General features: G+C 34.0%; 1 protein-coding gene across 1 annotated transcript; it reads left to right on the forward strand.

Moving 5' to 3' along the window:
- Positions 1-228: 228 nt before the first annotated feature.
- LOC134844998 (transient receptor potential cation channel subfamily M member 2-like) lies at positions 229-8974 on the forward strand. The gene is made up of 3 exons (XM_063861828.1): positions 229-974; positions 4979-6051; positions 8733-8974. The coding sequence occupies exons 1-3, from the start codon at positions 229-231 to the stop codon at positions 8972-8974; spliced, it is 2061 nt and encodes a 686-aa protein (XP_063717898.1).
- The last annotated feature ends 13106 nt before the right edge of the window (positions 8975-22080 follow it).

A 22080-nucleotide genomic window follows, 5' to 3' on the forward strand; every position in this document is an offset into this window, starting at 1 on the left:
AAGTGGGTTGTTAGTTTGTTGGAGTATGATTGGTTAGATTTCAATATTTTATAGGTATAAAATATCTAAATAATAACCAATATTAAAATCTAGTTTGGATCTGGTTCCACTTCACTAGTTTGTATAAGAGAAAAAAATATGAGAAAAAATGATACACGCTTCTGTCCAAAAAAGTTGAAATTGTTGCCGTTTAGGGGCGTGGTCTCAGTTGGAGTTGTTTCTTTAAATATGGCCTTTGGTGATGACAAGTCTCCTGATGAAGACACTTTCACGTACAAAAAACCTAAGAATCAGACACACAGTCTTGATTTGAACCACGACTATTTCATTATAGTTGAAGATAGTAACACAGAGTTTGATGTCCGTGCCAATTTAATGAGTGAGGTGGCCGAGAAACTAGCTGGAAAAGCAAAAAAGTCAAAGGAAGTGAAAAAAGCACCAATGGTGTGTGTGCTCATCGAGGGTGGAACCAGGGCAATCAAAGCGTTTGCTAGTAGCCTTGATGCCGAAATCCCCTGTATTATCATCAGTGGTACTGGACGTGCGGCCGACTTCCTTGAAAAATTTAAAACATTGTATGATCGTGATCCAAATCTCCAGCCAGAAAAAATGAAACAAATGCTCAGCGATTTCCTAGAGACGAAAGTGCACGAGAACGAGAAGAAAAAGATGACAGAGAAGGAGAAAAAAAAGGAAGAGGAGAGGAAAACGGAAGAAATCAAAGAAATTACCGAAACCTATTGGCAATTTGCAAAAGCTTTAGAACGTCTGAAGATAAATCTGAAGAAAAATGAAAAAAAGCTGGACAATTACATGCGAGTTTGTCAGATTGACAGCGTGGAGTTGGACAAAAATATTTTGGAGCTTCTTTATCTGCAAGAAAAAAATCCAGCTGATCTGTTGGAACAAGCACTCGATTTGTCTCTTTCATGGGATAGAGCTTCAACCTTTGGTAAAATTATCCGACAGGACAGGCAAGTTGGCTTTTTCTTTTTCTCAAACAAAGTTCCGACAAATTGATAGTAAAAAGTTTTTGCATTAAAAAAGAAGCTTGAAGCAGTTATGTTAGATGTATATTTTTTGTGTTGACAATGTTCTATGTTTCAAAACAAATAGGTAAAACAATTGGCTTTCAATTGATTTTTATGCAGTCAATTTGAGAAAAATGTTGATGCACCAGCATTTTGCGAGTTGACAAATAATAGAAAAAAATTGCTTCGAAGCACACTTTTTCTAAAACGTTTTCATAACAGTAAAATTTATTCACGGTGACCCCATAACCGGCGGTATGGCTTCTGATTTTTCCTAAGCTCACGCAGAATTACAATCTTTTTTTGAACAACACGTAACGCTCGGTAATATCAAAAGGTATTTGAAAGGTGCGCAAAAATTAATTCTAATTTAAGAAGTATACTTTAGGTTTAATAAATCCAAAAAAGCAAACATTGAATCATTTGGATCTTTTTATCAAAACTAGTAGAACTAAATATTTGATCAAGAGATTAAATTATAAAACTGTGCGCTGAAAGTTTTTTATAAGCAAATTTGATTGACAAAACAAAGCTAAAGTACTTCGCCTATCTCGTTTTTCGAGCATTCTTTGCTTTATTGCGTTTTTTTTATCTTAAAATGAGACTCGTCAATTGGTAAATTCGGAGGAGTGAGATTGACAGTAAATTTGCTCTTAAAAGTCTGAATTTCAGTTAAAATCAGCCCTGAATCAATTATATCAATAATACGCTGTCAGGATGTTAGTTTAATCTTATCATATACCTTTGACGCAAATTTTGCGTTTAAAAAAATCTTTTCAGGTGATCACAATCAATCAAAAACGTTAGTGACTTGTTCAGTTTGAAAATTTTTAATTAAAAAAAAAAGGAACGGTCCGGGAAAAGTTGAAGTTTTCCTACAGAAGCTGTTCCAAACCTTTTTCAAGTTAATTTATGAAGCACTTTGGATGGCAAAAAGATTCAGTTTTGTGCACTACTAAAGCAAGTAAACTTGAAAAACTTCAGATTTTTCACAAAGAAAATCATTTGGCGAAAATTTAAAGTTTCTATAAGTAAGCCATTCAAGTTATAAAGCATTTTTAAATTTTCTAAGACTCAATCAGTCAGCGAACAAATTCTTTCAGCATGCAAATCAAGATATGACTTTTTCAAGTTATTTTTTCCTGAGCAAGCTGCACTGGCTTTAAAACTTTGAAATACTTGAAACTTTTTGGGAAAGGAATTGGTAAGAAAACGTTCAAACTTTTCTGCTGGAGCTATTCAACCAAGATAATTTTGATTCCAAAAGTTCAAATAAGGCAGCCAAAAATCTTAAAAATACTTTTCGTGAAGAAAATCGGATGCCGTAAAAACTAAGTTTTTCTGAGTAAGATGTTCCAGCATTGAAAATTCAAATATATCAAGCATTTTCATGAAGCAAATCAATTTGCAAAAAATTAAAGCTTTTCAATTGAAATCCTTCAAGATAATTTGAAAAATTAAAGGTTTTTTTCCGAGAACTAATAGGTTGACAAGAAGGTCAACTCATCTAAGCAATCATTAGGCAGGAAGTTTGAAACTTTTGAAGGAACTATGTGAAGCCCATCGCATGATGGAAGCTTATGTTTGTTTATTGAAGCCATTGGAGCGATGAAAGTTCAAGTTTTCCGAGAGAATTTAGAGACCAAATTGGTTCGCGACAAGATCAAGTTTTTCTTTAAAAAAGTTAACCAAGATATGACATTTTTAATATCTATTTTTTGAAAGTGGTTCGCAAAAAAACAAAGATTTCTAAGCTTTTTGAGTTTAATTTTTTCATTGATATTCATGCCATTCAATTGGTGAAGCTTCGAAATAATTCTAACTGTGTCATTGAATAAATCAATTCAGGACAGTTCAAGCTTCTCTTCTAATGGAACTGGTTAAATTTGAATAATTCAAGGATTTTCATGAAGTGAATCGTTTTGAAAAAAATTAAAAATTTTCGATTGAAATCCTTCAAGCTAACATAATTTGAAAAATTTCAAGTTATTTAATAGAACTAATCGGATGTCAAAAATTTAATTTTATCTAAGCAAGCATTAGTGAAGAAGTTTAAAAACTTTTAAGGAACTATATGAAGCCCATCGCATAAGGAAAGTTTAAGTTTTTTATTGAAGCCATTGAAACGATGACAACTCAAATATTTCAAGGTAATTAGAGACCAAAATGGTTCGCGATAAGATCATGTTTTTCTGAAGATTTGACGTTTTCAAAAAAAAAATTGTGGAAAGCGTTTGCAGAAAACAAAGATTGCTAAGCAAGCTATTTGAAATTAAAATTTTTCATCAAGCAGTTATCAGATAGCAAACTGTTGATATTCATGTCATTCAGTTGATGAAGCTTCGAATTATTTCAAACTACTTTATAGAGCAAATCAATTCAGGACATATCAAGCTTCTCCTCTAATGGAGCTGGTGAAATTTGAATATTTCAAGTAATTTCATAGATCGAATTGGTTAGCAGAAAAAGACTTGTTCTAGGGTCACAATTCAAGCTTTAAAACGTCAAGTTATTTCACAAACCGAGTCGCATCGCGAAATATTGATTTATTCTATCTCAGCAAGTAAATCCAGCTATGATTGATGTCAAAACTCTTTAGACTGAATGGGTTTGCAAAAAGTTTGAATTTTGGTAAGCAAGCTATTGAAACTACGTTAGTGTGGAAAATTTCACATTGCTTTCTAATGCGAATGATTTGGCTGAAGGTTGAACATTTTTCTAAGCAAGCAATACAAACTATGAATTTTTCTACCAAATCGGTTCGCGATAAATCAAACCTTCGTAAGCAAGTATTCAAACCAAAAATTTTGACTTTTTGACCGAATCGGTGGCTAAATTTCAAATTTTTCCGAGCAAGTTCTTGAAAATTTAAATAATCAAATTATATAGTAGACAGAAACAGCCAGCGAAATATCTAAGCTAGTCAGGCTAAAAATTTTTCAAATATTTAGAACATTTTATAGACCAAATCAGTTCCCAAAATTAAAAAAAAAACTGAAGCAAGCCTTCAAGGTAAGAAATATAAAATAAACGAAGTTGTTTTTCAGACCGAATCGGTTCCGGAAAAAAAATGTTTCAAAGCAAGCTGTTCAAGCCATGAAACTTCAAATAATTGAGATGTTTTACAAACCGAACCAATTAGCGAATTTTAAGTTTTCTAAGCAAGCTCTGCAAGATATTATATCTTGAAAATTGTGAAGTTATTTCGAAATCGTTTCACGAAAAGTTCAGATTTTTTTCTAATCAGGCTATTCGAACGACAGCAACAGCTTAGGTCGTTTGAACAGCTTAAGCCGTCTTAATTCGTTTTGCGAAAAGCTTACGTTTATTTTTTAAGCAAGCTAGTCAGGCTATGAAACTTTGAAATAGTTCAAGTTATTCTTTTGCGGAAATTCGATTGCAAAATGCCTTGTGCTAAAACATGTCATCCCTTTAATATATGAAGTTCGTTGTTTCACTTGACGTAGTAATAACCACTCAGGTTAACTTTACAAGCCTTCCCAACATAGCAAAATTCAATGCGATGACTATAATTTCTTCATTGTTCTTCTCAAATACAGTTTTCCGGTTTTCGTATTTAGTTTTAAGAGTCGGCAAGAAAAAAGTAATTGCCTATTTATGATCGGGTTAGTTTTTTCTCCAGACGATTTTCGACTTTTTATCAAGCTTTTTTGACAAACCTTCAAGGTTATTTGAAAGATATTGTTGTCTTGAAATCATTTTCAAAAAAAAATGTTTATCATCGACAATCTTTTTTCACAAAAATGGGGTTCAAATATTGCCAATGGGGATGTTTTTCAGAAAACTTTCAAAGTTTCAAACATCCTTCATTATGGTTTTGAAAAAAATGTCAGTATTTTTTACGGACACACTGCTCCCTAAATCTAGAAGCGCAGTCGGCACATTCAGGTGTTTGCCCTCATACGAGCTGTCTTGTTTTGTTTTAGATCTAACATTCAGGACTCCCAATTCATTTTCAAGTATTTCAAAAAGGCGGTGAAAGATAATAAGTTTGAATTTATCAAGACACTTCTCGACCTGGACTCAGAGGAAGAAAGCCGTCCCGGAGACAGTTTCCAACTTCATAAATTGCTGACATACGGAGAACTAAACAAAATTTACTCAGAGTCGAACCAAAGCGATTTTCAAATCGAATTACGCGATGATGAAATTAGCCGCACAATTCATCTACATCACGTGGAAGGCATTTTGGAGAAAGACGTTCACCTCAAATATAAACCGAGATTTAAAAATGAGAGTGATTCCAAAAAAGATATGGTTCAACGACGAAAAGCGAGGCTTGAAAACCCCATTCGTGAAATGTTCGTGCACTCAATTCTATTCAACAGACTTGAGTCCAGTTTGTATTTCTGGGAAAACCTTCAGTGCAAGGTATCTGCTGCTCTCTTTGCTGCTTGGATACTGGAAAACACTTTAATATCTCTTGAGAAAAGAATGGATTTAACTTTCTCATCTAAAGTAGAAATTATTCGAAAAAGTTACAACGAGCGCGCGATTGGTATCGTGAATCACTGTTTTCAATACGATAAAGAAAAATGCAAAGATATACTGAAAAAGAAACATGCTTGCTGGGGCAAAATCAGCTGTGTGGACCTGGCCATAGGTGCGCAATCGAAATCCTTCATATCTCAAGCAGCTTGTCAGTCAATTTCAAAAGAAAGTTGGCGTGGAAAAATAACTTACTCGAATTCGCGAATCCAAATTGCCCTGGCCATTTTCCTGCCATTCATAATGATCCCGTTCGTGATTCATTTTAGAAATGATTCAGAGACCATTGAGGAAACATTTAAAAGAGATGTCGGTTCCCAAACTGGCGCCCAAGAATCAACTAAAGATTCGAAATCCCAAATTACAGCCATCAAATTAGACGCGAAACCTTTTCTCCGAAAGCAGCCTGGGCGGTTCTCGAATTTCTACACAGCCCCTATGATTGTATTCTGCCTGAATACACTGTCTTTTATGATGTTTCTCATCATCTTCAGCTGGGTGGTGCTGCATGGTGAGAAATTTTAAGAACATTCTAAACTTGGCCCTTGCAAAAAAATTTATACACTTCACTCAGTTGGTACTTTGTTGAATTTTAACTTATAGAACCGTTGTTTCTAAATTATTTTTCTGTGTTTTGTTTCGTAAATTTTTTTTTATCGATCGCCCTAATATCAACAAGACTATTCGTATTAAGACACAAGCGCTAAATGTTTCAATTGTCTCTGAAAAATTTAGGTAATTAGTTATTGACAAACTAATAGTGCGGAACTAAACGTTTCCGGCAGATTTATTTTATACAATCAGAAACATTATATTTTTTAGCTTTAATTTTAAGATTGGACAAATTAGGAAAAGAAACAGATACATTTCAGTCCTGTTAAAACAAAAGAAAACGCTTAACAAGCCCTTTGCAATTTACATAGCGTGTGGGGTACACATGCTTTGTAAGCTACAATGAGTTTATTTAGTGCTTCTATTGTTTTAATAGGGCGAAATTGCTGGCCTCAATTCACTTTAGACACGCATTATTTCAGCGCTTACTTGTGTTATAAGAACTGTATATACCGCAATTTAACTATTCCGGAAGGACCAAATTTTTATTTATTTTCAAACCCACGAAACTTCACTTTTATTAATCGCAAGTAAAATTCAAAAAAAATGAGCGCAAGATAACAATTTTTTCAGATGGTATAAACAAATTCTGTCAAAATCTGAGTTGAAATATGGCTGAAATAAAATTTTTCTCGAAGCACAAATTTTTTTTCACTTTGTTCGTTTTTGCGATTATTTCGTCCGTTATTCAATCAAAAAACTTTGTAATAGGCCTCAAAGTGATGTCGGAACCTTCAGTTTTTAACCTGATATAAAGGCAGTCTTCTAAGTATGAAAGATTGAGTCTTGCATGGAATTATTCAAAATTCGTGATTTAGATACAGTAAATTTGACGGAAAAACGCTGTTGCGCTATGGTTGCGTGCCATTCTCAATTGTGATTCGAGGAGGGTTTAGAACATTTGCATATTAATCCATGGGATAGACTTGAAATTGCGTAGTCACAGTTTTCTTTATTTTCAAAAATAGCCCGCACCGGAGTTCCATGGATAATAATCGATTATAATGGAAAAATGTTGTCTAAAATGTTGACATATTATAATCCATTATTGTGGCAAATTTAGACCACGTCATCTATTATCGGGTTATGAAAATCGGTTTTTTTCCTAAAAATACAATTCCCCTATAATCCATTATAATCCATTAAACTCCATTATTTTTGGCACTGAAATTGATTATTTTTGCCAAAATATTCCACTATAATCGATTAGTTTTGCAATAAAAATCCAATATAATCCATTATAATCGATTAGAATACATTAAACTTTTTGAATTAAATTCGATTATTTTTGCAGAATTTTTGCAAGTTTTGCAGGAAATTTGCAAAAAAAGCCATGTCTTCTACTAAACACCATGTCTAATGTCACCATATCAAGTTATCTTTTACTCCCCTAATTAAAGAGAGGGGGGTGTCAATCATAAACCCACTCCCCCAAAATCTACCAATAAATAGGGGAGGGGGGGGTACGTGGACCAACTGGTAGGGAGGGGGGTAAAGCAAACTGAGGGGGTAGTTAAGGTAAATGGGAGGGGGGGGGGGTAATTTTAACGTGAAATGTAACATAAATTTTAACGTGAAATGTAACATTTTCTGAAACGTTTTACGTAGCAACTGCACTAAACAGGAAATGGGATAAATTTGATAAAAGTTGCAACTTTCACAAACAACTTCTCGAAAAAAGCCATTATAATTGATTATAATCGATTATAAAGGATTATTTTGGCATTAAAAGTATTACGATTATAATCCCTTTTCAATGGATTATAATCGATTATATTGGATTATATTGACCTAAGAAGGATAAGGATAATAATCCATTTTAATGGATTATTATCAATTATTTGGTAACTTCATTCGGGTTTTATTGATTAGAAAACCAATTTTTTTATAATCCATTTTTAGTCGATTATAATCGATTGTTATCAAAAATTATTGAGACAGATCACGAAAATTCAATTTAATCGATTATTATCCATGGAAATCTATTCATTTTAGTTCATGTTTTTTTTTAAATAATTATATGAAACTACGGCAAAGGTGATTCTCTTATTTAGTAAGAAAAGTTGCCCGGTATATGTACCACCAGGCAAAAACCACTAACTGAAAACGCGTACCGTGTGTGCCCTAGTTGCAATCGGTCTATTTTTTCTATTCTATCAAGGCGTATTTCTCTCTAGACATGGAAACTCATTTTCTAATCCTATTTTTGCTCAATTCTTGAAAAAAAATTCGCGCTTATTAAGATTTGTTCAATTTTCTCTTTGTGTAAGAAAGTAAGTCTCTTTGTTTTTAGCTGAAGCAAATTAAAACAAACAGTAATCCTATAGGTTTGTAGAGGAAAGAGAGCACAGTCCTGTTCAGTCAATGGGGGCGAGTTCTTCGAGGAAAATGTTTTCGTACAATGGGTATGAAAGAGCCCAAACTTACAAATTTTTGGATAAACAATTGGTATGATTTTTCCGGTATAACTAGGGGACCAATCGTACTTAAAACTGGGCTCATTCAACCCTTTTCAAGGAACTTTTTAAGCAAAATTGTCGATCCTAGAAAAATCGAAGTTTAACTGCTAATTTTTCTCAGGACTTGAGCCGGAGCCCCGAGTGGGAGAGTACTATGCAATGGTATATGTAGTGACTGCTGCCATGGAGGAAGTGCGCCAATTATTCGATACTGATACTCTGGATGCAAGCGTCAAGAAGAACTTGAAAGTCTTTTTCCGCTCTGGGTGGAATTACGTGGACATGGTAGCAATCAATACCTTCTTCATAGGAGCAGTAATGCGTTTTGAACTAAACTGGGGTGAGCATGATCGATTAATTTAGCCTGCTCCTAGTTTTAAAGTGTCAGTTTTCAGTCAACATTTGAAAAAATTTGCGGATATTTTCACCAGATATATTTTTTATTAATGGCTGTAGTTGCTATTGGGATTCAGGTAACCCGCACTGGAGTTCCATGAATAACAATCGACTATATAGTCATTTTATAGTCAATATATATAAAATTACCAAATGGATTAGAATCCTAATAATTTTTTAAGTCAATAAAATTCATTATAAGTAATTATAATCGATTATAATCAAATAAAATGTATTATAGACAATGTTTTTATATCAATATAATTCTTTATATGAATTATAATCGATCATAATGGATTTTTTGAGAGGTTGTGGGTAAATTTTGCAAATTCTGTAATTTATCTCACTTCCAGTTTAGCGCAGTTGCTACAGAATACGTTTAATAAAACTAAATTTTTCTCATAAGGTTTTTTTACATTTAAATTTATCTGATTTTTCAGTTTGGCATTTTTAAGTTTCATTCAACTCTTACTTTTACTACCATCGCCCTGGTAAAAAACGATACCTCACCCACTACCCCGCGCCTACTGCCCCTTATCCGCCCACTACCCTTCTCGCCTCACTTGAATGGGGGGGGGGATATTTATTGGTTGAAGGGGGATATCGTGGGGCAAGACCTGGGACATACATAAATGAGCGTTTCAGGGGTTAAAGTTACGTACGCTCCATCACCACTTCTAACAACCCCTACTGTTTAGAGCATCGGGGTGTAAAATGTGGAGGGATAAATTAGGGTTGGGGCGGTGATAAACTTCGAGTGCGGGAGAGGGTGGGGTAGAAAGGCGGACAAAATTTTTTTGAGTTTTTAGGGATGAACATAATTGTTCGGGCTCTAAATTTGCGAAACGTTTAATTTTTCTAATAATTTGAAGTCATTTTGATGTAATTGTGCAGATTTCTCATCCAACTTTTCCAGATTTCTTTTTGTAAAGAATTTTTGTAGAAAAAAATCGATTTTCATGGATTTTTGTGGCCTAAAAAAAACTGATTATTTTGTCAAAATAGTCGAATATATTGTATTTTAAAAAATGAAGATAATCGAATATATTCCCCTAAAATTCCGTTTTCATGATTGGATGGTTCTTGAAAGTTGGATATATGGGTAAAATTTTTTGCCGATATAATCCATTATGATCCATCATTTCCCCTGAAACTCCACTGCGGGAAGGATCTTTGATTATCGTGAGGATTTCAGTAGACTTCTCAAAAACTGTTTTAGTTTATCTTTAAGGCCAACTTAATTGTCCAAACTTTTTTCAAAAACTATTAAGGCCCTATTTTCAAACATTTTCTATGACACAATTAATGTTTCGGCGCATAAAACTTGTTTTTCAAAAGTTGTTAAAATGCACTCTCACAGCGCTATTAGAAAGTGGTCGACCAAATATGGAATTTCTGAATGAGCACTGAAAGAGAAAGGAGCGATCCTTTTAGGGTTCAAGGTGTCGTGTATGTGTCATTGTTGTAATAAGTATCCAATTATTTTTCGCTTAAAAACGGGTTACCTCCCATTCCAAACCCAGGAAATTAAAACCCCCTCCAGCATATATCCCAAAAAAAATGATAAACTTCTACTATCTTTACTAGCATCGATATTTTGGTTGGGTTTTTATATGAATGCACATGTACGCAAGGATCGATTTCTTATTTAGAACGTTTAATAAACCAAATTCATATCTCCGCCTAATATAAGACTTTATATTTCATCGTTACGAGGCCAACACTTGAACTGGATGAACACACAATTTTGTGTCTGTATATTCCTGCATTTCAGAAAAAAATCTTTAAACATGGTAAAACTTTGTCGGAACAATCAAAGAAAACGAATAAACAAAAGAAGAACAAAAGGAGCGTCTTTGTTGCGGAATCCGCTTACAATTCACAAAATACACAGTATGGCCTCGTAATGATGACAAAACATTATTAGTTAGCAAAAACATTTGCAAGTAAAAATGTTTCAGTAAATTTTCTGATCGTGATTGGATTTATTTGCTTTTGGGTTTTGATGATTTTCCTGAGCAAGGAACTTTTTTTTAAAAAAAATCAACTATCGAGCGCATAGGATGGTCGTGCGGTACTTGTGCAGGTTTCATTCAGAAAAATCTCTTAATTGGGGGTCGTCTTCTAGATTGTCTTCTCGAAAGTTCTGATGAATTTTGGTGGTCGTTTAAATCTGGAAATGCCAAGTTTGGGTCGCGAAATTTTGGGTATACCAATTATTTGTCGCAAAGCGTGAGTCGTAGACCTCAACCCGGGGATATGGCTGAACGAGCGTCGTCTGGAAACGTACACATCTCCTTCAACGTATGGCTGGTGGCATCTCCTCCGGTACTTATTCAACTGAATGGGCATAATTGCACCGAAAAAAAAATAGTTTGCGTTTTGCTTTTGCTAGAGGACCTCACAGCCCAATTAATTGACGTTTTTGATTCCTATCACTTGTTGAAAAAAGTGGACCGTTTTCTCTGATCTGACTACTAATCTGTCATGTGGCTTTTTAACTTCAAGATGTGCCGCCTGTTGAGTTTTGTCCTTGCCAGGTCTGCTGCTGTGGCTCCATTGTAGGGAGTTGTCTGGAAATTTTTGTTTTACTCAACTGATTAATAATGACTTTGTGGCCGAAAAGGTTATGCGGTCATCAGCTACCATCTGACTCTTCTCGATAGCTTGCTTTTCAAAGTTGAGGAGCCACATAGTCGGTGCCTGCAGCTTGTATTTTTTCTGGAATCAACCAGAGCTTTTGCCGGCTACGAGGGTTTCGTCGGAAAAACTCGAGGCTCGGATGACATCTCACCACAAAACAACTGGGCCCGAATCTGTTCTCTAGCTCTGTTGTAAGAGTGCTGATTGTAGAGTCTGTGGTTCTTGTCTTGACTTGGTTTCATATTCTAGAAGACAAAATTGACCGCAAATTCAGGTTTCATTCCCTGAAATTTCTAATTTTGAGAATGATTCACTGTGAAGTTCAACGAAAAGTTTACATAGAACTAGAAAAATGATTGACTTTTGAAAAGATGCCCTTTTAGACCAAAAAACTGGTAATTGCTTCAAAATAAAAAATGAGACTTTCAGATAGTGTTGGTCAGACCATTTGCTGACGATCCATGTATTAAATTTGTTAAAATTGTGAATACCTTTGTCCAAAATGGTCCCAAAAGTTAAACTTTTTTTCTACCAATGTAGGAACATGAATTAGAAGGATATTGTCACTTGTCATCACGAGTAGACTCAAAGATCAATTTTTTACCGTCAATTGAAGCGAAATTTGATTTTAATACAACCAAGAAATTTTCAATAGTGATTATGGCGAGCGACTCATTTTTGTTTCACGTGGACACGATTTCTATTTCTAATTCTTTTTCATAGTTATCGTTAAACTGTTCTTGGTTATATTAAAATCAAACGTCTCTTGGTTCAATTTGGCGATAGAAATTTGATCTTTGATTCTATATATGATGACACGTGTCGTTGAGCCTCATTTCGTTAAAAAGACTCATAAAGGGGCTTGGTTAAAATTGTGTTGAAGTTGCCCTGTTGAAGTTGGGTTGCAAGCACGTGCATCATAAGGCACCGTGTTTGACACTAACATCAAAGGCACTACCAAATTGAAACGCCTCCTCAGCTGATTTCTGTTCCTTGTGAGTTATTTCTTTATCGTATATTTCATAGAGTAATTTCGGATAGGGTACACCGTCTGCTCGTCACGCTATCTTATTTTCGGCCCGATAGATTCGTGCAACTTCTTGGTCTAATACCGATCCTAACTTACTCTTATACCTACTAGTCTCAGGGTGTTTAACTAGTCTCTGGTAAGCTCAAAAGACCTAGAGTATACTGGTTTTATTGCGGCTGCTGAAGTTTTCGAGGAGAGGCAACTAATCTCTAAGTTAAATTCAAATCTCTCTGGTGCTGAAATTACAAGTAATTTCAGCACTTACAAATAAATGGGTTGTTAGTTAGATGGATTATGATTGATTAATATTAAATATTTTACAGTGGTAAAATATCCAATTTATGAAATAATAAAATGTAGTTTAGATCAGGTTCCACCCATCCGGGGTTTACAGAGTTTTTGTGTTTTATCTCTTTCTTCTGCAATTGAAGGATGGATGATGAACGTTGGTATTTGGCGAACATCATTTTTCTTGTCCGGTTTCTCCTTGAAGAGAGATGTCCCAGAACGCTGGAATCATGGACATAAATTTGTTATTCTTGTCGTTCGACAACGACTGTGATCCCCAATGAAATCAATCCGATTTCAAAACGGTTTGCTATGTCAGGTTTTTCTGTATTAGTGGAGGACTGTCTTGTGTTCGGTCTCGTCTGGGAATGGCTTGAAATTCGTGTTTGGTAGGGATGCCTTGTAACTTGGATCTGCACGTATACTTGAACATCGAGGTAGTCATTGGTCTGGTTCAATGAAGTCCTTTTCTGCGAAGTCAAGTCGTACTCTAAATCCTTTGAGTCGTGATTGTGGACGGCATATCGGTTGTGTTTTGTAGCCATTCTTTTGTTCATATTGTTACGAGATCATCTAGTCTTGGATGTTCGTCTTTGTTGTTGTGTATGATCTATATACTGCATATTATGATTTACATTTTATAAATTTTAGTTAATTGGTTTTAGTTATGATCTTAGTTAGTTGTTTTCACAAAAGCGTTTTATTTAAGTTCAGTTATTTTGACGAGTTACTCACCCTTGAGTACCTCTTATTAAAAATTGAAGTGTGGTCACAAAGCGTGGGTGTAGCGCGGTGGGTTAGGCCGGCTATAAGCATGCTCAGGACGTCCTTCTCTGGTGGGTTAGGCCAGGAATGGGAGTAAGATTTTGTGCTGGTTCTTTGAGGGGTCCTGTTTTGTGTTAACATTATATGTTGGTTTTTTCTGATCTTTCTTATGTTACTTTTGGTTGTGCCCTTTTTTCAAAAATCGAATTGTTTTTGGTTTGGGTTTGTCTTTCGACTTTTTTGTGTTTTAATTTATCTTTCGTTGACTTTATAATAATCTTCAAAAGAATAAATTATCCAGTTTCAAACTGGGTTAATCCGGTTTGGGTACCGTTGGTTTTCCTTTCTTATTTATGCTGTTATTTTATGATTTGTGGTGTTTAGTCATTTGCATTGGTTAGTTTGGTGTAGTGTATGACTTCATTCCAACCGGCTTAAAGAAAAGTTGGAAGCTTGTTATCGTTAGTTGGCGTTGTTGTTATTGAAAACTTGAAACATAAAATCATTATTTCAAACAATTATTCGTGGGCGAGCTGCGCGAGTATGGATACAATTCTTGTGCGAATGAATGAAAACATTGGAAAATTTAGTACTGCTTTCTCATTTTATAAATTTATTGCTTAAGTATCTGAATTTTACTACATTCGGGGAAATTTTAAATTATAAATTTTCATTGTATTTAATTTTACTACTTCTTGGGAAAATAATTTATAAATTAATTTACTATATTAGGTATGAATTTTACTACATTATTTAGTGCGAAAAATTTAGTAAAGTAAAATAGTTTTAGCAAAGGAGTTTTATATGAGTCGTATTCTAATTTAAGAAAGTTATATTTTCATTTTTTTTTCCGTTCTGTAGATGATGGTGATGAGAAGACTATAAGAAGAAGTTAAAAAATATAGAAATTGGTTAGTACAATTTAAATTTATTAGTTAAAGTATTTTAATTATACTTAACTAAGTCATCGGGGAAAAAGCCATGTGGGAAGAGTTCTTGAATTAAATCTGATGTTGTTAGTAATTTGGCTAGTAAACGTATGATGTTTTTAGTTTGTAGCAGTGGCTAAAGCAAATCAAGTGCTTTGATGATTTTTAGTTCTTCGGTGCCTACTGCGAATTCATGAGGTGTGTTTTGTATTAGATTGTAATTTTTATGATTATATTCAGTATTATGAATAAACTCTAATATGGGAACTTCAATAGGTTGTAGGAATTCATGCGGGATGATGAAGGGTCTTGATTCTTCGTCATGGAAGGTCTTCGTGATGGGGTAGAATATATACATTTGGGTAACGGGATCGTAGTTACGGAGGATGCCGTGAAGGTTAGTATTTTTGTTGCAGTATGAGAAATTAAGAAAAAATGGTGACGTGTATTTTGAGTTAATAAACTGAAAATGATTATTGGGCTGTCTAGATCGTGTGTGTAGATCGAAGTGGTTTTGTATGAAACGATAAGATGTATAAGTATGTCTCTGTTTAGTGCGTAACATAATATCGTGGGAACAGTGCAAATCGCGTTCCTGTGGTGAAAGAAAGTGGAAGGTTAGTGTAAATAATTGAAACTGGTCGTAAAAACTTTGGTATGATTGCATGTCAATTAGTGCTTCGGAAATTATGTGATCATGTTTTTTTATGAAAAATGTTTAGTGTGAATAGGTATGATGTTTTGATGAAAATTTTTTCGATTAGGTTAGCAAAGCGATCGTCGTCTAAAAATTGATCTGGTTAGGGCCTATGATGTTGTGATCGTAATATTTGATGGTGAAATCGCTAGCTCGGGGTGCGGTGAATGTTTTGAGTAACTTTTTGAATCCAACATATGTGAGATGTAGTGGTGTTAGAGTTGTTGTGAGTCTATATAGCTTGTTTTTGCATTTTTCATTATCAATTTGTGTATTATAAAGTGGTAGAAAAAGAGGGTTATTATAGTAGTAGTATGATGTCCAATGTAGTGTTGGCGTTAAAGCGTGCTCATCAACAAAATTTCTAGTGTCATTAATAGTGGTAGAGGTATTTAAAGTGTATTGAGGAAATGATGTTAAGTTTGTTTGAAGGAAGGATTCGGTATTTGTATGTTGTGGGTGGTTAATATATTCTTTGGCTGTTCCGGGTTTGGTTGTGAATGGGTGATTTGGGATTTTACGTTTAAAAGTGCGGTAAGCTCGGTTAGTGCTAGTGGATGTTTCAATGGATGTGGATGAGTGAGCTAATGATGGGGTGTAATCCGATAGCGGTGTAGGTGTTGGTCGGCCTGATGATGTGGTTATGGATGACAGCTGATGGATGGTAAGAGTATGGGGGTATGTCATTTGTTGTTGTAGGTTAATAAAGTTATCTAGTTCCGAGGAGATTTGTAGAGTATCTGGGGAGTTGTTGTTTGATCTTTCAGAAAGGGATGGGGTATATGTTGGGGTGACTTGGGATGCATAAGAGGGAGTGGAAAGGGATGGTAGTGGATGACTGGTTTGAGTGGGTCGAAAGGGGGTTGTGAAAAATTTGAAGGGTTGGTCTGGGTAGGGGTAGAGGGAGATGGTTCGAAGTCTGCAAATTCATCGGGAGTTTCTAAGTCTGAGTTATTAAATTGTGAGATGGTATTAAAAACTGAAATATCTGAGTTAGTGTCTGAACTCGTGCTTGATGGTATGTTAATAACTGGGAAGTCGGGTGGCGGAAAAGCGAAAAGTGGAATAATTGGGACTGGGTTTTGGAGGTTGGCTGGATGGGAATTTGAGCGATGGAGGGCTCCAATTTGTCGGCTCATCGTGGGCTAAAAAAATGATTATGTTGACACTGAAAAGTGGTGGTCGTTAGTTAGATGGACTATGATTGGTTAATATTAAACATTTCACAGTGGTAAAATATTCATTTTATGAAATAATAAAATGTAGCTTAGATCAGGTTCCTTATGGGAGTTTAAGTGGTAACAATGACGTTATCCTTGCGTCATTTTCCCCAGTTTGTCTCAGCAAAAAAATTGGTTTGAAATGAGAACTTTTGTACTTTTGCTTAAATTGCTGAATTTTTCCTTTATAATCAATGAAACTAAAATTACTTGCCTAACCTCACTGCTCTACTTCTCGTCTGCAACGATGCTTAGGTACCACTAAGAACCGACATCACCAACAAATACAAACCCGAATCCAGAATGTTTGCTGCTTTTAAAACTCATCTGGAACACTACCGACATCCATTTCAAGTTCCCGGGTGACCTCCATAGACCGAAAATGCTAAGCATACAATTCCATAATTTAAATCACTATGACAAAACTAATAAAAAGATATCATACAATTTGCTAAAATGGTGTCATAGAGTTTTCAAAAAAAAGTATTTTCACCCTTTGGCATAACATTTGGTTCATTTTACTAAATACAGAAAAACATTTTGGCAAAAAAAATCATAAAATGCTAATGATGCAATTTACATTTATTGAAATTGCATGACTAGCTTTTTTTTTGATGGCGGTAACAAAAACTTTTCCAAAAAACTTTGATTATGCCCTAAGTTTTGGAACCAGATCTAAACTTTATTTTATTATTGGTTATAACCTAGATATTTTATCACTATAAAATATTTAATACTAACCAATCATGATCCATCTAACTAACATCCCACTTATTTGTAAGTGCTGAAATTTTTGTAGTTTCAGCACCAGAGAGATTTGAATTTAACTTAGAAACTAGTTACCTCTCCAAGAGACCTTCTAGCAATCGCAATAAGCCAGTATACTCTAGATCTATTGAGCCTAGCAGAGACTAGTTAAACAACCTGAGACTAGTAGATATCAGAGTAGGATTAAGATCGGTATTAGACTAAGAAGTTGCACGAGCCTATCCGGCTGAAAATAAGATAGCATGACGAGCAGACTGTGAACCCTATCTAAAATTACTCTATAAGTTAGACATAGCACAAAACTCATCTGGTGCGACCAAAAGTCTCGAATAAGACCTTAAAAAACAAATAAGCTTAGAACTAGTAAAATAGATTAGAATTAGACAAAATTATTTTCAAAGTGTTACAAGACAATAATTTAATCGAAATGTCTCTACGACTCAATAGATCAGAGCGCTATTTCGTACAATACGAGAACTACCCGGTATTGGAAGACGACCATGGACAGGAGACGATCTATGACTACGGAAAAACTTAACATTAACTTTCATGTTCGTACGGCAAAACCAACACAAACTTTTGTATTTAGAATCAAACTAGCATTGAATTTAGATTTTCAATTGCAAAAATAGAAACCTTGAATAAAAATCTTCAATGATCATTTCAGGCTCTAAACCAAACTTGATATTGTACAATAACGATTGATAAAAACATCTCTAGTCGTTTCCTCCAAAACTGCAGTAAAATTCAAAAAACATATCTGGAAAGTATATTTATTGAGAATAAAAGCAAAATTTAGTTAACCGAATCATAAATTAATAGTAGATAGAAATCATCTGTCATCTCCAGCTTCATCACCTAAAGATAACAGCAATAATAAAACCACTAATATCATCCAAAATTAAACTTTTCTATCAATTAAACTGAAAACTAATTCTAAAGGCCTATCCTAATTTTTACCTTTATTTACTCTTAACTTATTCAAATTTAAACCAGATCATCAAGGCTTTCGCTGAATCTCAATAAAATTTTTACTTAATCAATTAATATCATTAAATTTATATCTTGATCATCAAGGCTTATCCTTGGATAAAAAAATTTTTTTTTTCTCCCCCACTCACTTAATAAAGTGTCTAACAACCTCAAACGTCGATTCACTACCCAACCTTTCCAAAGACCCAGGACTAACAGAAAATTTTCAATCACTCTAACCTATCTAATTAGGCTAAACAGTGAAAAACTTCGGTTATTCATCCTTCACTTGGTCCCTCCTCTTACCTGACCCAGGTTAAATTTTAATCTTAGTAAGTTTAAAATAGTACCTAATGAACTACTTGCGTTCTAATTATACTTGAACCTTGTGGATCGATTTACTATTCTCCAACCCTTGAACACAATCATTACCCCTAAGTAAGACTAAATAAGTTAACACCTTAACTTAGAATAGTCACGAGAAAGTAACAACACGGAATCGATATATACTTTTCTCTCCAACCCTGAATAAATAACCCAAGTTAGGTTAACCAAAAAATCGTAAGAACGGACAGTCTGGGATATTAAAATCACTAATAACAATCTTGCATCCTTCATTCTAAATCTTATGTCACTAAACAATTTAGGAAATAAACAAACAATCGTACTACACAAACAAAAGGATGTATTCGAACAAAAAGAAAGACACTAAAAAGAAAAATTTTAAGTAAACAAAGACAAATTACACGAAAAAAGATTTTGAAAGCGAAAAAACGCAGTCTCCGAATCAGAAACCAGTAATTTAAATGCACTCTACAAACTAAAAGACTCAGTAAATAAAAACTACCCAGTTCACGATCAATTATGATTTTCTGACTCAGAAACCACATCACTTTCATCAATACAAGGAAAACGAAGAAAAAAAGAATATATAAAATTAAACGAGTACGTCTATACAATTGGAATCAATCAATCAGAAACATTGAGCACTACGCACTAACAGTCATAAAACGAAGAAATGAGTCAAAGTCATAGTGACGAAAGTCCAGAAGAAAACTCTGTTTTTCCATTTCTCATCAATTCACTCACTAATGATAGAGGGCAAGTACAGTTTTGCAACAATCTAATCGCAAACTTATTCGAACGAGGATTTAGCCCATGTAAAGCAGAGTTCCAAGAAAAAAAATCAAAAGACAAATTTTCCATCATTATTTAAAAAGAACATGTAACCTAACACAACAATATGACATCTACACCATAGAACTCAGTACACATCAAGTAAATTTCATGGTAAATATCTCAATAAAACAGACGACATCGACATGGAGTTTTCAAAATTATTCAAAGAATAAATTAAAAACATACAACATCAAAATTCACAGAGAGCAATTTCAATATTAACTAATGATAGTTTTGCAACAATATATAGTTATTTATCTATATTAGAGAAGACAGAAACCCAAAAAACTTCACCAGTTCAAATATCAAGAAACAAAAATGTAAGAAATGAAATTGCCGCGTTTTCAGCATTTTTAAACACAACCCGTGAAAATCTTTAAGTACTGCAGTCTTACAAAATGTTAAACACAATTTACAAAAGTTTTTAGCCTTGTTTATTTTTGACTATTTCACACATAAGATTTACTTAATTGCACAAGCAAGAAAAAATTTTAGGCCTCAAAGTACCGATGACAACACTGTCCTTGCAGAACAATCAGATTATATTTGGGCCCTGATTGGTCTCTTCCACTATTTCTGAACATCCCAATAGATATCTCAAATCAAGCAATCAATACAAAATCTATTCATAAAGATTATGTAAAAGTATTTCTCTTTACAATAGTTGCAACACCTTTAAACTATAATTCAATTTTACCCGATAGAAGACAAAATAATAGTTGAAACTCGACTATTGCACAACAGGAAAGTCTAAATGGAACTAGAAATCTTACACAACAAGAAATTTAGAAACCATCACATTTTAAAAATGAAGAAATAGTTGAAACAATAGTAAAAACCGCAGAACAAACTATTTCACCAATACATCCAAACCTTACACCGCCAAAACCCAAAAATCCAACATTATTACAAGTAACTTTGCAATCTACGGTTAAACCATCAGTTGCTCCAAAATAATCACATATGGATTATCAGACACATAGACCAATGACGAAGCCATTAAAAACACGAAAACTATTCACAAGAAAAATTTTTGCAGAACACAACTATAATTATGTTAATCCATCACAAACAACTCATCCTCACCAAATAAATACGCAAACTTCTTCATTTCCACAAAAATCGAAATTTCCAACTACATCAACAAAGTCAGTAAACATCCATGACTATCCACATCCCTAACAAGATCAGAGTGATAATTACCCATTTTTCCAACAAAATAGAAATAAATAACAAACACCTTATTATACATCGAACTATTTACCGTCAGATGATGACGATTATAACCAACCAGATATTTTTGCACCGTAGACACAAGAATATCGTGTCCAAAAGCCTCGACAAAACCAAGCATCTCAAAACATGAAATTTTAACCACAAAACTCAGCTAATACACAAAGTTATCAACCATTTCACATGCAAAACCAAAGTATTACACAATCCTACCAACCAGTACAGTCACAAAACCCTATCAGTAGACATTCTTACCAACCAACACAAATGCAAAATGAAATACCATTACCATATTATCTACAACAACATGAAATAACAAAAAGTCAACTGACAAATTTTTCACAAATACCAAAAGCCGCAGAATCACTGCAAATGACAATGAATCTATACCCAATGGGTGGATCGTCAATACCATCAATTAAACTATTAATTTTATTTACAGGCACATACCCTGAACATTCTGTAGAAGATTATTTAAATACATTCACAGCAAACTTAATTTTAAATATAGGACCTGAACCAATCAATAGACCACTTCACCAAAATTGGATACATAGAAGCACAGCTTTAATCCAAACAACACCTGATGGCGCTGGTCAAAAGTTTTTTTCAGTTTTACGAATAGATATAAAATTAGATTGGAAAAGATTGACACAAGAATTTTCAAAAATGTTTGATTCTAAAAGAAACAAACAACATCAAAGAATTTTATGTAATGAAATTCGTAGACTACCAAACGAAACAATCAAACAATTAGCAGTTAGAATCGAAACACTAGTTCGATAGGCATATTCACAGAGAGCATCACATCCCTCTTCAATTTGAGAACCAGTCTTTAGGAAACTAGTTGATAAACTAGAACAAGCAGAAATCACAAAGAAACTCGAAGAAATGGAAAATCTTAAACGACAATATGTTAATAGAATTGAAACAATTACTACACAAATTAACAGCATAAACGATTCAGATGTAGGTTCATCCGAAAGAATCATTGAAATTTTAAACATCTATGAAAAAAATCCAAAATTTAAAGGTAAACCAATTTTTAAAAAATGGTGTAATTATTGCTGAAGATACGGACACAGCATTGCCGCATGTCGACAAAAACAACAAGATAACTAAAATAAACCACCAAAGTACAAAGAACCAAATAAATCATTTTATCAATACTTGAAAAAAGGACCAGAATTTACCAAACAAAAAAATACATAGTAATAACAGCTCTGGAAAACCACTTTCAAATAATTCAAATTATTCACGAAATCAATCACCTTATAACTCTTGTTATTGAGGTAGATCACCAGAACAAAAAAATTAACGAAACTTCTCACAAAATAGATACAGTCGAT

Source organism: Symsagittifera roscoffensis, chromosome 4 (assembly GCF_963678635.1).
Source record: "Symsagittifera roscoffensis chromosome 4, txSymRosc1.1, whole genome shotgun sequence".
NCBI lineage: Eukaryota > Metazoa > Xenacoelomorpha > Acoela > Convolutidae > Symsagittifera > Symsagittifera roscoffensis.

Excerpts from the sequence above, each read along its gene's own strand:
- LOC134844998 (XM_063861828.1), top strand. The coding sequence starts at position 229 with ATGGCCTTTGGTGATGACAAGTCTCCTGATGAAGACACTTTCACGTAC. Across the intron at positions 975-4,978 it reads AAAATTATCCGACAGGACAG|ATCTAACATTCAGGACTCCC; the intron begins GCAAGTTGGCTT and ends GTTTTGTTTTAG. Across the intron at positions 6,052-8,732 it reads CAGCTGGGTGGTGCTGCATG|GACTTGAGCCGGAGCCCCGA; the intron begins GTGAGAAATTTT and ends AATTTTTCTCAG.